Source organism: Perca fluviatilis, chromosome 8, assembly GCF_010015445.1.
Source record: "Perca fluviatilis chromosome 8, GENO_Pfluv_1.0, whole genome shotgun sequence".
In the NCBI taxonomy this organism is placed as follows: domain Eukaryota; kingdom Metazoa; phylum Chordata; class Actinopteri; order Perciformes; family Percidae; genus Perca; species Perca fluviatilis.
Window position 1 is genome coordinate 7625061 of NC_053119.1, and position 14435 is coordinate 7639495.

Here is a 14435-nt window from a genome sequence, read left to right on the forward strand (position 1 = left end):
AAGAGTCTCCTCTCCACCTGCATGGATCTGCCTCACATCTCTCTGTTCCCGCTTCAAAGAGCACTTCAAAGTAAAGGTGTGTGTCCCGTGTGTTTGAACTGTGCGGGAGGGCGGTTGGGGGGACTGTCCTGTAATCCAAAAGTACTGACGCAGCGCTCCGATACACCAGATGAAGTGGATCAGGGTATCGGCCATGATGGGACTACCTTATGATCCACGTTTCCATTCAACCTGCAGGACGGAGTATGTTCAGCGACCTTTCTGCTTTTGCCACCTTCGGGACTAAATGTCAGTGTTGTACACAAGATATCCCATAACGTAACAAGCTGAAACTACAGCATGAGGTTTGCTCCAAGCGAATAAACACACAATGCGCACAGTTGTCACAAATCAAAGTCACTCATTTTCAGTTCCACAGCAGACCCTCTCCATAATTGACCTTACATAAAACGACCCCAGCTAGTTCCATCCAATGAGGAATACAGATTTGAAATTGGAGAAAAGACCGCACTGGGATCAGGTCGGTGCTCAGTGTTGGCTGATATTTAAATTGGTATCAGAAGAGAGAAAGTTGGATCGGTGCATGCCTACCGAAAAGAAGATTCTTGTAACATAAAAATATAAATTTGGTCATAATTTAAAAGTAAGTCGGAGCCAATTTAAACAACATATAGTGATTATATTAACGCGTTCTGCCATTTGTCAACTCAGCATAATCACAGCAACAGGATCACCATGCAACATAAAGACACTAGGGTGTGTTTCCACATTATTATTTAATCTAGTTGGGCGGACCTGTGCTGGGAATGACCTTTTTTCAAACCTGACTTACAATACAAATATAGTTGGTGCAGAGTTTCCCTTTAGGAAAGTGTTGAGCTGATGTAGTCTACGGCCCAGGATCTGAGCGATTCGGTTTTATGATCCAAGTCAGTTTAGAGGACGTCCTAAACAACGGCTACACTCATTAAATATTTCGTATTAGCTATGTGAAATGGAAACTCAATTTCTTTGCTTTAAATGCAATAAGATAAACATTCAAAAGTTGCTTAACATACTGGTTACAGATGAATGTATAGATTGATACAGTAAGTGATCCTGGCACCAATACAGAGAGAGCAGCAGGCCTGCGTGTCCGTTGATGGTATCTGCTGATAGCGTCACCTCGGGGGGTGGGGGGGAATGAGCTCACCCACATTCCAGGTGAGCAGCATAGCGCAGCAGGGAGGGGTGGGGGGGCCTCAGCGCCCTCCACTGGCTGCTATGAATACAGGAGGGAAGGCTGAAGGTGGCTCTGTGTTCAGGCTGGAAGACGACTTTTTAAACCTCAGAAATGAACGATCTAACAACTTCTAAACTCTTTAGCGTGGTTATCCGTTGGTTAACGGCAGCACGACACCATTAAAGCGAGCTAAACCAGGCAGTGACTAAATGACAGGTCTACAGTCGGAAAAGAGGGACTGCAGCAGCCCACCAGCTCACACCAACCTGAAACACATCAGCTGTTGCTCTTAAAACCAGTACGAGAGCCAATTCGACCAATCTACTTCTAGGCTGACAAGGGTTATTACAGACAGAAAGAAGGTAAATGTGAAATAATTCAAACTGATCATTGTGTAGTTGTAGAGCTCCGACACTTCAACACAGAAAGTTTAAAAGGAAAAGTCCCAGGGCTGTTAAAACCAAATGAGCATATCCCCGTGGAGCAGATTTCATAGCAATCTGACGGTTAGAACGCGTGCAACCTGAGGGTGGCCCATAAAGAAAGGTCAGGGGGGTCTAGATATATTATCCCATCCGGCAGATTTTATGGAAATGAGGCTATTAACTTTTAAGATCACTTGTTGCCAACCAGAGCACAGGTTAAGAGGAAAGTTTTGTGCTAGAGAGAATGTCAGAGGGTTAACCAAACCAATCAGATGCATTCACAGCACGCCGTCCACAGCAACACATTCCACTTGCATTGATTTTTGCTGCCATGTTCTGCAGCAAAAATTTAAGTTCTGTATTTTTTTCTGCGCTGAAAACCTTCCAAACAAGTTACCGTGTGTGTGTGTGTGTGTGTGTGTGTGTGTGTGTGTGTGTACTCACAGCTTTAGCAAACACTCCCATGAGTTCAGGGAACTGGTGTGTGAGCAGAGCCAGCATGGCAGTGAAGGAGCAGAGACCGGCTGTGAAGAGGATGAAGAAGGGCAGCTCCTTCTTAGGGTAGACTGACACCTCGTGAAACACTGCTTCCACGTGGGACAAAATAACACACACACACGCACGCACACACACACACACACACACACACACACACACACACACACACACACACACACACACACACACACACACACACACACACACACAACACACACACACACAAAGTTAGTTTTATACATTTACTTCAAATACATCTAAAGATTTTACTTGACCGCAGGTTAGTTCGTGTTTTGACCAACCATTTACACAAAAACATTTCTTAGTCCCTGTTTCTACATTATCTTAATCACAGTTAACTTTATTGTTCAGAAGGTTTTAAGGAAAGTTTTCTATTTTTACAACGTGGACACAAAAAAAAGCCCTAAACTTGAAGTGAACTGATCATCTGACCCCTTCAGAGCGCCATGTACAAGACTGGCATATACTTGCCATTCAAAAAACCCAGAATCCCCCAAAATTAACCAATCAAGGAAAAGAGACAGGCGCAGCCAGATCCACATGATGTATGCATTCCCTTTGTGGAGTTACACCTGGTAGCCACTCGACATTTGATTGTAAACGTGAATCAGAAAATAATAATAATCGCACAATTTTCTGATCATATGTTACAGGTTTTTTTTGTTTTTTTGAGCACTACTGTAAGTTACCAACACGGACTCCTAAATTCTACCAGTTGCAGAACGGCAGTGTAGTCATTAGGTTTCCATTAAAGTCAATGTGTGTATTTCCACTGAGAGCAGAACGGCTGCGTTCTGACTCCGTCCCAGCTCCGGAGCAGATATGCAGAGCTTCTATTTTTGCCAGATGCCGGAGAGCTCCGCAGCAATTCAGCACAATTCAGGAGTAAGGTTGTGGGTTCAAATCCCACCGAGGTCACATAAAAATCTCACACCTTAAGCGTGATTTATGCTTCTGTATTAAATCTACAACTTGGAGACACGGACCCTACGCCGTAGCCTGATGTGCACCTCTTGAAAAATGTAACTACACGTTCAGCCGTGGCTTGGTAGCGTTGCACCACCATCTCTCTCTCTCTCGCTCTACCACACACTCCAAAGTTTTGCAGTGGACTAGATCAGGCAAAAAACAACAACCACATATACAGTATATTCCGCAAATGTTTAATTGACTATCAGTTATAAACAATGAGCATAGTGTTAGTAAAAAGTATTTTAACAATAGAGAAGACAATCCTATCCAAAGTTATGCATGTACTTTGTATGGCCGTAGTGTATTTCAATGTGAAACTGGTCGTTCTAGATGGTTTTTTGTGTACACAGTCAATGTCAGATGTACTTAGAGTTGGGAAAAGAGGTACTTTTTGATGATCTGTTGGTTTATTTGTACTTAAGGTAGTGACATATTACCACATACTTGTGAGAATAGTACCATAGCGTCAGTAAAAAAAACTGGTAAAAAGTATGAAGAAAATGACAGCGAATAAAACATTTAAACTTCAGGTTTCGATGCAACTTCACTGCAAAACTCTTCCTCTGTGTGTCTGCAGACAGACATGTCTGATCAGGTTACTACATACAGTACAGCTCCATACAGGATCCAAACATACAGTCAGTATGAGAGCCACACTGCTCCTGTATCAGAGGAAAAACCACTGCTATCGCTACACTGTCATTTATGGGTCAGTCATGTTTAATGAGCCAGTTATTTCTCATTAGTTAAAACCCAATATTTGCAATTTTCAGTGGAAAAACCACTCCATTATTTAAATACATTGAGGGTTTACAGTATGTGTACATACATCTACCCAGCCACACATAGACACTCACACAGCAGTGTGTTGCTGCTGGTGGCTGGGAGCCAACTTAATCAAATGAAGGCTTGTGTGTGAAGACAGACGAGCTGCTGAGCAGACAGCACGACGACACACACTCCGCATCAGCTCTCTGTTAAGGAATTTGTCCCCTCATCGCAATTATTAATATCAGATTTACCCACTCAGTTTTTGTGCCAGGCATTCAAATCAGCATCATTATTCTAAATGACAAGGCCAAATCCACATTATCCTCATAAATACGGACAAATAATCACCCTTGGTCCTCGAAACGGTCAAATCAAAACGTCAACACACCGTGTAGCTTCTACTACAAACCTACAACCTGTCTTTTTGAATGACGCTGCTGCGACTACTAGTAATACTTTTATTCCTATGTACTGTTTGAATTCACCTTTACAATTATAGAATCATAAAACACACTTTAATACACAGGATTTATTTATTAAGGCAAGGCTCTCAAGACTGTTTTAACTTTTAGCCAAAAACGAGGGCTCGTTTTTTTATCGTCATCCCGATGTCAACTTGTGCAATAAACACACTGCGATATTCATATAATCAGATCATTTTTGCTTTGTACTGTATAAATACATATTGTGTGCATGTATAAGTGTGTGTGTGTGTGTGTGTGTGTGTGTCAGGGCGTCTCTTACTGGGTAACAGCTCTCTGTCGGCCGTCTCTGTGCAGATGGGGTAGGGGTAGAACAGGTGACCCTTCTCCAGAGGATATGGGATCATTCTGAACGCTACAAACACACAAACAGAGAGGTTTAACAAAGGGATGGAGTCTTTAACGGTTACCGGTGAATAGAGAGAGAGAGTATGTGTGTGTGTGGTAACTGAGAGAGAGAGAGAATGTGTGTATGGTGTAACAGAGAGAGAGGGAGAGAGAGTGGTAACAGAGCGAGAGAAAAATGGAGTGTGTGTTAACTGAGAGAGAGAGAATGTGTGTGTGGTAACAGAGAGAGAGAGAGAGAGAGAAAGAGTGTTTGTGTGTGTGTGTGTGTGGTAAAAGAGAGAGAGAGAATGTGTGTGTATGGTGTAACAGAGAGAGAGGGAGAGAAAGTGGTAACAGAGCGAGAGAAAAAGGGAGTGTGTTTTAACTGAGAGAGAGAGAATGTGTGTGTGGTAACAGAGAGAGAGAGAAAGAGTGTGTGTGTGTGTGTGTGTGTGTGTGTGTGTGTGTGTGTGTGTGTGTGTGTGTGTGTGTGTGTGTGTGTGTGTGTGTGTGGTAAAAGAGAGAGAGAGAATGTGTGTACGGTGTAACAGAGAGAGAGGGAGAGAGAGAGTGGTAACAGAGAGAGAGAAAAAGGGAGTGTGTGTTAACAGAGAGAGAGAGAGAGAGTGAGTGAGTGTGTGTGTGTTTTTGTGTGTGTGTGTGTGTATTAACTGAGAGAGAGAGAGAGAATGTGTGTGTGTGTGTGTGTGTGTATTAACTGAGAGAGAGAGAATGTGTTGTGTGTGTGTGTGTGTGTGTGTATTAACAGAGAGAGAGAGTGTGTGTGTGTGTGTGTGTGTGTATTAACTGAGAGAGAGAGATGTGTGTGTGTGTGTGTGTGTGTGTGTGTGTGTGTGTGTGTGTGTGTGTGTGTGTGTGTATTAACTGAGAGAGAGAGAATGTGTGTGTGTGTGTGTGTGTGTGTGTATTAACTGAGAGAGAGAGAATGTGTGTGTGTGTGTGTGTGTGTGTGTGTGTGTGTGTACTCACTGCCCTCCCAGGTGCAGTGCAGCAGGTTGAGCGCCCCCTCTACCCTTTTCCAGTGCTGCAGGTGGAAGAAGGCGTAGGCAATGGCCTCGCTGTCCCCTCTCTTCAGGATGTGTTCTGGAGGAAGAATCAGACTCTTCATCTCCAGCAGATACTGAGGAGGAGGAGGAGGAGGAGGAGAAAGACATGAAGAACAGGATAGAGACACAGCAGTCAATCTGAATTTGACAAAACCCCAAAAAACGGTAAATGTAGCTGAGTGTAGAAAGAAAAGCGCTAATAAGCCAACTACAACCGGATTAACCCAACACTGTACCCACAGCAGCTGTCTTTGAAACACTTGAGTCAGACTTGAGCTCATAATCTGCAAACTCTAAAAACTGGAAATCTAAAGGTCCCCCCCCTCCCCCCGATTCAGTTTGAATTCAGTTTGTTGCGATTCACCTACTAAAAATTACTCAGTGAATGCTATTCAACAGTAATAATTGTTAATATCCATCAGGAACATAATCAGATGAATTTACATCCCTTATCAGTATTAACACAAACAGTATTACAAGTATGAGTTTCTTAACACATGTACACATTTTACAGCCACCATCAGACTGCTCCTCCTAAACTTTCTCTCCTTAACAATGTAGCAGCTCAGTACAACAGTTTTTGTTTAAGAGTTTTGTGCATCCCTTCTGAATCATTAACTAAAGCCTTAACCATACTGTACATCAGCACGTCTGTTATTATCAGCCAATTTAAGCTCAGCACTCATATATCAAGTTCAAGTTCTTTATTTATCATGAGCACAACAATAACAGAGAAGCAGCCGTTGGCAGTGAGAATCTTAAGTCTCAGGCTCCCTCCAACAACGCCATGTATAAAAAATAAGAAAGAATTTCACACAAGTAAAAAAAATAAAATAAAAAGAAAAAAAAGGGAATCTAAACATAAAATAGTGCAAGTCAAAATAAGCTATAATATATATATATATATATATATATATATATATATATATATATATATATATATAATATATAAACTAAAGTAACCAGTAAAGTATCTATAACGGCCTATGATTCGGCCGATAAGTACATTTCAGTACAGTAAATGCCAAATGTTTGATCATTTTGTGTCTCTGTTACATAAAATGTCCAGCCCAGTATGCATATTGTATCTTAATGTAACCAATCGTTATAAAAAATGATTGATTATCTGTGTTTATAAAAAAATAAATAAAAAAAACTCAAATATGGATCAGTATTGGTTGTGTTTCATGTAAACATTTCAACACTTTCACTGGGCAGTAGCCGTGTGGTGTGTGTGTGTGTGTGTGTGTGTGTGTGTGTGTGTGTGTGTGTGTGTGTGTGTGTAAGTCTCACTTTGGGGACGTGAGGGTTGAACTCCACCGCTCTGTGGATGGCTTCTACTGCGTTCATCTCTGCTGTGCTTAGCCCTCGCCTGGATGCTGCCTCTGGAGAAAATCTGCACACACACACACACACACACACACACACACTCCTGTCAGTAATATCATGGGGATTGCACATAACTATATGATCAAAGTGATTTTAAAAATAACTCCCACGGTGCCGAATGAAGACGTTGAAATCCAGCAGAGCGACAAGCTGCTGTGTGTAAGAACATCACATAAATCCCTAGCGTGTAACAGAGTGTCTGTTTCTCAAAAAAAGACTTGGATGAACATACATGTGAGAGCCAGAGCAGCAGAATACTCCAGGACATCACCAATAGATGCTTTTTTTTGTTTGGTTTCAGGGTGTATTTTTCATGTAAGATTACAGATGTAATAGTTCTACGACCAATTTTGACACTACAATTACCATAAAAAATAAACAAAAAGATGAAGCAATAAAAAGCAATATCAATAATCTGTGCGCAGATACGTGTATCTATAAATGAGCAAAGAAAAAGGCTATTTCTATGGTTTTATCTGTGCACCAGCATTATGTTTTGCAGTCATAAATAACCCAGAACCTCTGGGTGACCGGAGACCGAAACACTCACAATAACACTGATGTACCCTCCAGGCAGCCCTGTACCAAAGAGAAAAATATAACTGCTACACCAGCACTCAGCCCTGTTCTCTCATTCACACTGAGCACTTCCCCGGGCCATTTTCAGCTCTATTTTAAACTCTTAAATAGTTGAGCATTGTAGACGATGAAAAGTGATACTCACTTGTCCGATACCGCCCTGGCTTTGAGCAAGGCTGCTGTGTAGCATATTGTTGCAGATTTGGGTAAGCTAATATCTGTGGAGACATAAAGCAGACATGGACAGAGACGTGTTTAGCAGACGTTAACATAGCAGACGTTTGGAATTACAGGTGGTGCGTTTAAGAAGCCGCCCAGAGGAGTTTGTGAATGAAGATAATGAGTTTGGGTTTCATAGCTTTGGGGTTGTTTTGCTATCAAGTGATTGTTTTGTTTTTCCCACTCATCCAACAGTTAAGTGCGATCTGCCTTTTTTTCACTGATGTAAACATGACTCCAACACTATGGCTGAGATATTGTATGGAGCATTACAATGAATGAATAAAAGATACTGTAACAGCTTTACCAGTGTGGAAACACCTGTTGTATTACAATGCATCATGAAACACCAATGTTGTATATCTATATGTAGCCTGGTGTACAGTTAAGTGTCTGTCGTACTTTTGACATTTACAAAATCACTTGAGTGATTATGTGCAGTTTTCAGTAAATCCATGACATTTCAAACATTTGTTTTGTCAATTTAATTGGATTTTAAGTAGTTTTTCTGCCAAATTAACTTAATTTAAGTTAGAAAACAACATTTTCTATACAAGTTCTGCCTTACTATATTCGTTTCTCAGTTACAAAACAAACCAATGTTTGAGTCCCTCACCGTCGTACTTGGCCAATACGGCCTGGACGTCGGCGTAGTTCTGGAGCTCTAGTAGCGACTCCAGCAGGTTCTCATGGATGTTGAACATACTGAGGAGAGGGAACTCCTTCATTAACTGGAAAACACACAACTGTTGTTACATGTAATACCGGACAGGGGGCGACACATGCACAGTCAGCAGACAAGAGCTATGGACATTTTTCAGCATTAAGCAGTTACAGTACACTGTCACTAGTTAAACTCCATCAATCAAAGAACGTGTGTGTGTGTGTGTGTGTGTGTGTGTGTGTGTGTGTGTGTGTGTGTGTGTGTGTGTGTGTGTGAGAGAGAGTGAGTATTAACAGAGAGAGAGAGAATGTGTGTGGTAACAGAGAGAGAGAGAGAGAGAGAGAGAGAGAGAGAGAGAGAGTGAAAAAAGAGTATTAACTGAATGTGTGTGTGTGTGTGTGTGTGTGTGTGTGTGTGTGTGTGTGTGTGTGTGTGTGTGTGTGTGTGTGTGTGTGTGTGTGGTTGGGGGGGGGAAAAAAAACAACAACACACCACATCACTTTATCTCCTCCCCCCCACACCTTGCCAAAAAAAAAGAAAAAAACCATCTTATAAACACACCAACACTCCTCTCTCCTTGTGTGTGTAGGTACAGAAAAAAAAAAATATACAATACGTACACACTACAATCCTGTATTGTCCACTGTTGTCCATATAGTGACATTTGAAGCCTGATGGAGTTGTTTCTACTCACTGTGCTGGGCTTCATACTGTGTGCCGTGATGTTGGAGCTGTTGGCTGCGCCGATAGCAGCCCTCTCCAGCTTTTAGTGCCTGTTTAAACAAACGTTCAGCCTCCATGATGGTTGTAGCTTCTTCCTCCGCTAACAGGATGTAAGCTGTCGCGCAACTACAGGAGGAGAGGAGAGGAGGAGAGGACCGGGATCTGTTAACCAGGAAATTACAAACTAACTTATTATCTTATTCTAATGGAGTCAGTCATTCATTTACCAACAAAATCTAAATACAGGGCATCCTTGTTTGTCTACACAGCGTGGCATCTCTGGGCGATAAAACTGCTTTTACGACTCGTGTATTTTAAGCAGCATCTGACAGAGCACTGATCAAAGACGTTTTCCTCCGAGTCAACCTGCTGTCACGGCCTTGATACGAGCTTTGCTGCCACACTTCCTCTGCAGTGCCTTTGTAGTTACAGATGCTCCTAAAAATAAACCTACATTGCCATGAAAACAAGTTCTCTTCCCCTATGAATGATGCAGGCACCCAAGGGCCAATCTGTGATGAGATGCATCATCCCTCCCACCAACAAAACCCACACTTTCCAATCTTTCAAGTTAGATCCCATTGAAGTCTATTGACCTTACAGAAACAGTGTTCATTATCATTGTGGATTTACGGCTAAAAATCAAGGTTGTGAGATAGTTTTTGCCAGAATTTTATAGTTTAAAATAAAGAGTTAACCCCACCAACAGGTCCCAACATAAATCTGAGGGGTCAGCAAATAATTAAAAGGACAAGAAAGAATTTTTTTTTTGCGTTTAATACAATTATGTTTATTTTGTCTGGCTTTTCTCTGAGTTTTTCTTTTGGGACAGGAGGAAAATAAACACGGAAGTAAACTCACTCTTCGAGCTCCAGAGCTTCATGTGCTGCAGAGATCCGAGCCTGTGGGTTTCTCTCTCTCCATGCCTTCTGCATAACTGCCACCAAACAAACACACACAAAGAATCATATTTAAGATGTCAGAGGGGGTCATATTACATTTGTGTGCCTTATCGGTGCACACAAATCAAGACGCACAAAGCTTTTCATAAGCGCCGGCTGCCGAATACTCGTCTAAGTCCAGCTGGCTCCTTTATTATAAAAATTTTTTCCATTCTAATTTTTGATTAACAATTTGCCTTTCGTTATGCGTGTGCATTTTACGACAACTAGCCTCCGCATCAGAACAATGCGGGTGTTGATGAAACTTGATCCGTCTATCAGCCCCGCCCCCACACGCTCTATAGAAACGTGTGTGCGCACGCTCAGCGGAGAGGTTGTGTCCTGCCGAGTAGAGAGCGGAGAGTCTTCTTCAGAGATAATTGATGACAAAACAAATAAAGAATTGCAATGATTGCACAGACGAGGGACATCCTCATTTGACGGGCTACTTTGGAAAACACCGGTCGCAGCAACTTGACGATTGTGGATAAAAGTCCACTGAAAGCGCTGCGGTTTCTATACGTTTCCACACAGACGTTTATCGGTTTAATGACTTAATGAATGAATTATCTTTATTTACATTGCCCTTTTCATAGCAATATATTAATCCATGATTTAGTAGATTGACGTTTTGTTATTTTCGAGTTATTTTTGGCATAGGTTTAGGTTGTAAATAATTTAATTTAAAACCAATACGCTATACAAGAAATGGGATTAAAATCGTGTTCCCTGGGCGCCCGGACAGCTCAGTTGGTAGAGCGGGCGCCCGTATATAGAGGTTTAGTCCTCGATGCAGCGGGCCCGGGTCAGACTCCAACCTGCGGCCCTTTGCTGCATGTCATTTACACCTCTCTTTCCCCTTTCATTTCTTCAATTGTCCTGTCAATAAAGGCCTAAAAATGCCCCAAAAATCATGTTCCCTCTTAAATTAACCTTGTTTATTTTTGTCGAGTACGAGTGCATTTATGTTTCTAGTAAAACAATACATTAACCATCAAACCTTACAGTCATACAAAATAACTAATAATAAATTGAATTACTAAAGTTCTGATCAGGCAGAAATAGGCATGGTTTTTAATGAATATGAATAGCTATTTTCATACTGGGCTAAAACATACAAGAAGCCTAGTTCTTACAATTCATGTTAAAAAAAAAAATGCAATTATTAAGATCAGTGTAAATGATGGAATAGAGACATTAGAATGTGCCAGAGGCTACCAAATTTGGCTTTTAAAATGTTTTCTAAAAAGTAGCCAGCTAGGGGTGTCCGTTGGCTACTTTTCCCCACTGTCTGGCTACTCCATGTCATTTGTGGAAAGCCCTGGATACATGTACTGTATATGCATGGGTTTGCTTACTGGCATCAGCAGGCCGGAGGTGGTCTGAGTCACAAGTAAAGAAGGTCTGATGGTCTTGCGCCGACAGGTTCATATCATAGTATGTCAGCGGCTCTCGACCTGTTACCCACGTATATCTGAACACAAGCACAGAGACACGTTCATTATTAGTGAGTGAGAGAAAGAGACAATGAAAGACCTGAGCTAATATACTTGCTCTGATGTTATTAAGATGTTAGATGTAGTTCAGATGACTGTACACGAGTCATAGGTTGGGCTGACTTAATGGGTATTGCACTTCAGTGAGATTGGCCAAAGTTAATAGCTGGAGCTTAGGTAGGTAGAGCAAATGACAGGATAACTACAGCACGCGAAGTGGAAAAGTGGAGCATGACTCAACAGGAGGAGCAGGAGCAAGACACGTCAACGAGAGAATAAAGGAAGAATGACATGAGAACAAATCAAAAGGGGGAAAAGGAAAGAGAAATCTGAGAGAGGGAGGATAGATGAGAAGAAGCACAAAAGACAAAAGGGTCGAGTGAGGAGTTGATAAGGAATGAAAAGACGGGATGGTCAGAAGAGAAAAATAAATGAAACCTGAGGAAATAGAGGAGAATGAGAACAAATTTACTTTAACGGAGGAGAAAACGGCAAACCGATGACAGAGTGCGAGATGAAAAAAAAAAAAGAGTAAGAAAAGGAAAAGAAATAGTTCATCAACTACAGATAAGGATACCAGAAAATATGGCAGGAGAGTGAATACAAAAAGAGACTGATTAGGAAAACAAACGAGAGACGAGACATACAAAAAAAATCAGAAAAAGAGAGAGGACAGACAAAGGAGGCCAGAGCTCCAGAGGGTTTTCAGATGCAGGTAGTCACTCACCGATTATATTCGGCTCCACGAAATAAATTCAGCGGATTTCTCCATACTTTACATTCTGCAAAAGGGAGACGGAGAGAGAGAGAGAGAGAGAGAGAGAGAGAGAGAGAGAGAGAGAGAGAGAGAGAGAGAGAACAACACGGGTGATGAGTGTCAAGGGTAAAGTCGACACTGAGCCTCCTCGGCACATTTCAAAGGGCTCGACTGTGCATTCTGCCATCCGCCCTGCAGCTGCCCGACTGGCAATCGACCTCTTTGAGAGCACAGCTGACAGGGAAAAGGCCTTAAAACTCCTCAGTGACCAAACACACTTCTACACAATCTCTCACTGCTGTCAGAAAACAGTCATAAGCACGTGTTTTGGCTCCTGGCACCGAACAGATGAATGTAGGATGCAGGATTTAACAATATGGGGTTTTGAAATGTTGATATTATACTTTAGGAGGTAACCTACATTTCCTAACAGACAGAAACAACTGTATAATGTGTTCTGTGGCTCTGGAGGAGCAGAGGAAACCTCTGATGGTGTAATCTGGGTTGTCAGCTTTGACTTGGGGAACATTTACAGAGAACTTGCGATACATAGTAAGGGTGTAAAGACCTGAATGTAGGGGAATGTTGTTCCCCTACTGGGAAGGATGGATTTGAGGAAATACAGATGTGTTATGGGAATTGCAGGATGCAGCATTTTTTGACTTGGAACTTAAGGTCAGAATATCCTCTGCTACATCGATTTTGATCTTTCTTTATTAATTTGTCTCTCGCAAGACCCCAAACTTTATGGAAGTGCAATACAAAATTGCTGAATTACCCCTTTAATAGTGACTATTAGGGCTGCAACTAATGATAACTTTTGTATGTATTTATTAATAGTTTCATCTATAAAACACACAAAGCACACAAAACAAGTGCTGGAGCTGCTCCATAAACAGTAAGAACAGATCAACAATTAATAAGATATTGGCATACTTTGTGACTCACAGCTCCAAGTGACACATTCAAACAAACCTATGAGCTCAGAGAGGCAGTCTCTAATTACATGTCAGGATGGCAGTTTTGCATTCAAGTGTTAACAGCTGTTTATGTTTAAAATGATTGATATAAATTCTATAAAAAACAATACATGAGTTAAAACAAGTTTGAAAGCCTCTCCCAAAACTGCACATTAGAATCAATGCTTTCATCGCCTTCAGCGGGCCAGCGGGGTTTTGTTGCAGAACAGCTGAAAAATTGCTTTGACATTTTACAACGTTTTGGCTTTTTAGTTCTCCTTTCTGAAGTTAACACAGCAGAACCAAACTGAAGGGCTCTGTATTACTGCAACAGTGACCTGCCAAGGGACAGTGATGGAGGAAGTACTGAATCTCAGTACTTAAGTAAAAGTACAAATAACCAAAGACATATTTACTTTAGTAAAAGTACCACAATGAAAACCATACTTAAGTAAAAGTAAAAAGTATCTGATTTTAAATGTACTTTAAACATTAAAAGTAAAAGAACTTGCATAACGATTATTCTCTTAATGTCTATAATCTAATAATAAAAAATAAAAAAAATCAGTATGTGCTGTGGTATTTTAATTCATTCAGTTTTAGGTTAATGTAATTGGGCTTACCATCTGTGGCCCAGTTTACATTCTGACTTACAATTCTGGTTATCTATCAGGGTGATCTGCATGAAGCTCGACTTTGCATTATTTCCCACAGGACAGTGAATGCTGCACACGTTTATCTAGTGAGAACACACGGGCTTGGACAACAATTCGGCTACGTGGCTTCACAGCTGAGGAGGACTGGGAGTGGTTTTAAGATAGATATACAGGTTGTATATTAACCCTATGTGAACGAATGCTTCACATATGACCAAGCAGAGTATCGGGAGCAGCAGCAGTAACGGGATCAGCGGTAGTACTGGG

At 41.4% G+C, this 14435-nt stretch overlaps 1 protein-coding gene across 1 annotated transcript in view; it reads right to left on the reverse strand.

The window, feature by feature from the left end:
- LOC120563753 (suppressor of tumorigenicity 7 protein homolog) overlaps nt 1-14435 on the reverse strand; it is a 50900-nt gene that overhangs the window by 3328 nt on the left and 33137 nt on the right. Inside the window, exons 4-13 of the mRNA XM_039808144.1 lie at nt 12524-12578; nt 11659-11774; nt 10221-10296; nt 9326-9485; nt 8589-8718; nt 7899-7971; nt 7079-7181; nt 5709-5859; nt 4654-4746; nt 2092-2231 (exon numbers count right to left, since the gene is read on the reverse strand). Coding sequence (XP_039664078.1) covers nt 2092-2231; nt 4654-4746; nt 5709-5859; nt 7079-7181; nt 7899-7971; nt 8589-8718; nt 9326-9485; nt 10221-10296; nt 11659-11774; nt 12524-12578 — 1097 coding nt within the window. The remainder of the gene's footprint in view (nt 1-2091; nt 2232-4653; nt 4747-5708; nt 5860-7078; nt 7182-7898; nt 7972-8588; nt 8719-9325; nt 9486-10220; nt 10297-11658; nt 11775-12523; nt 12579-14435) is intronic.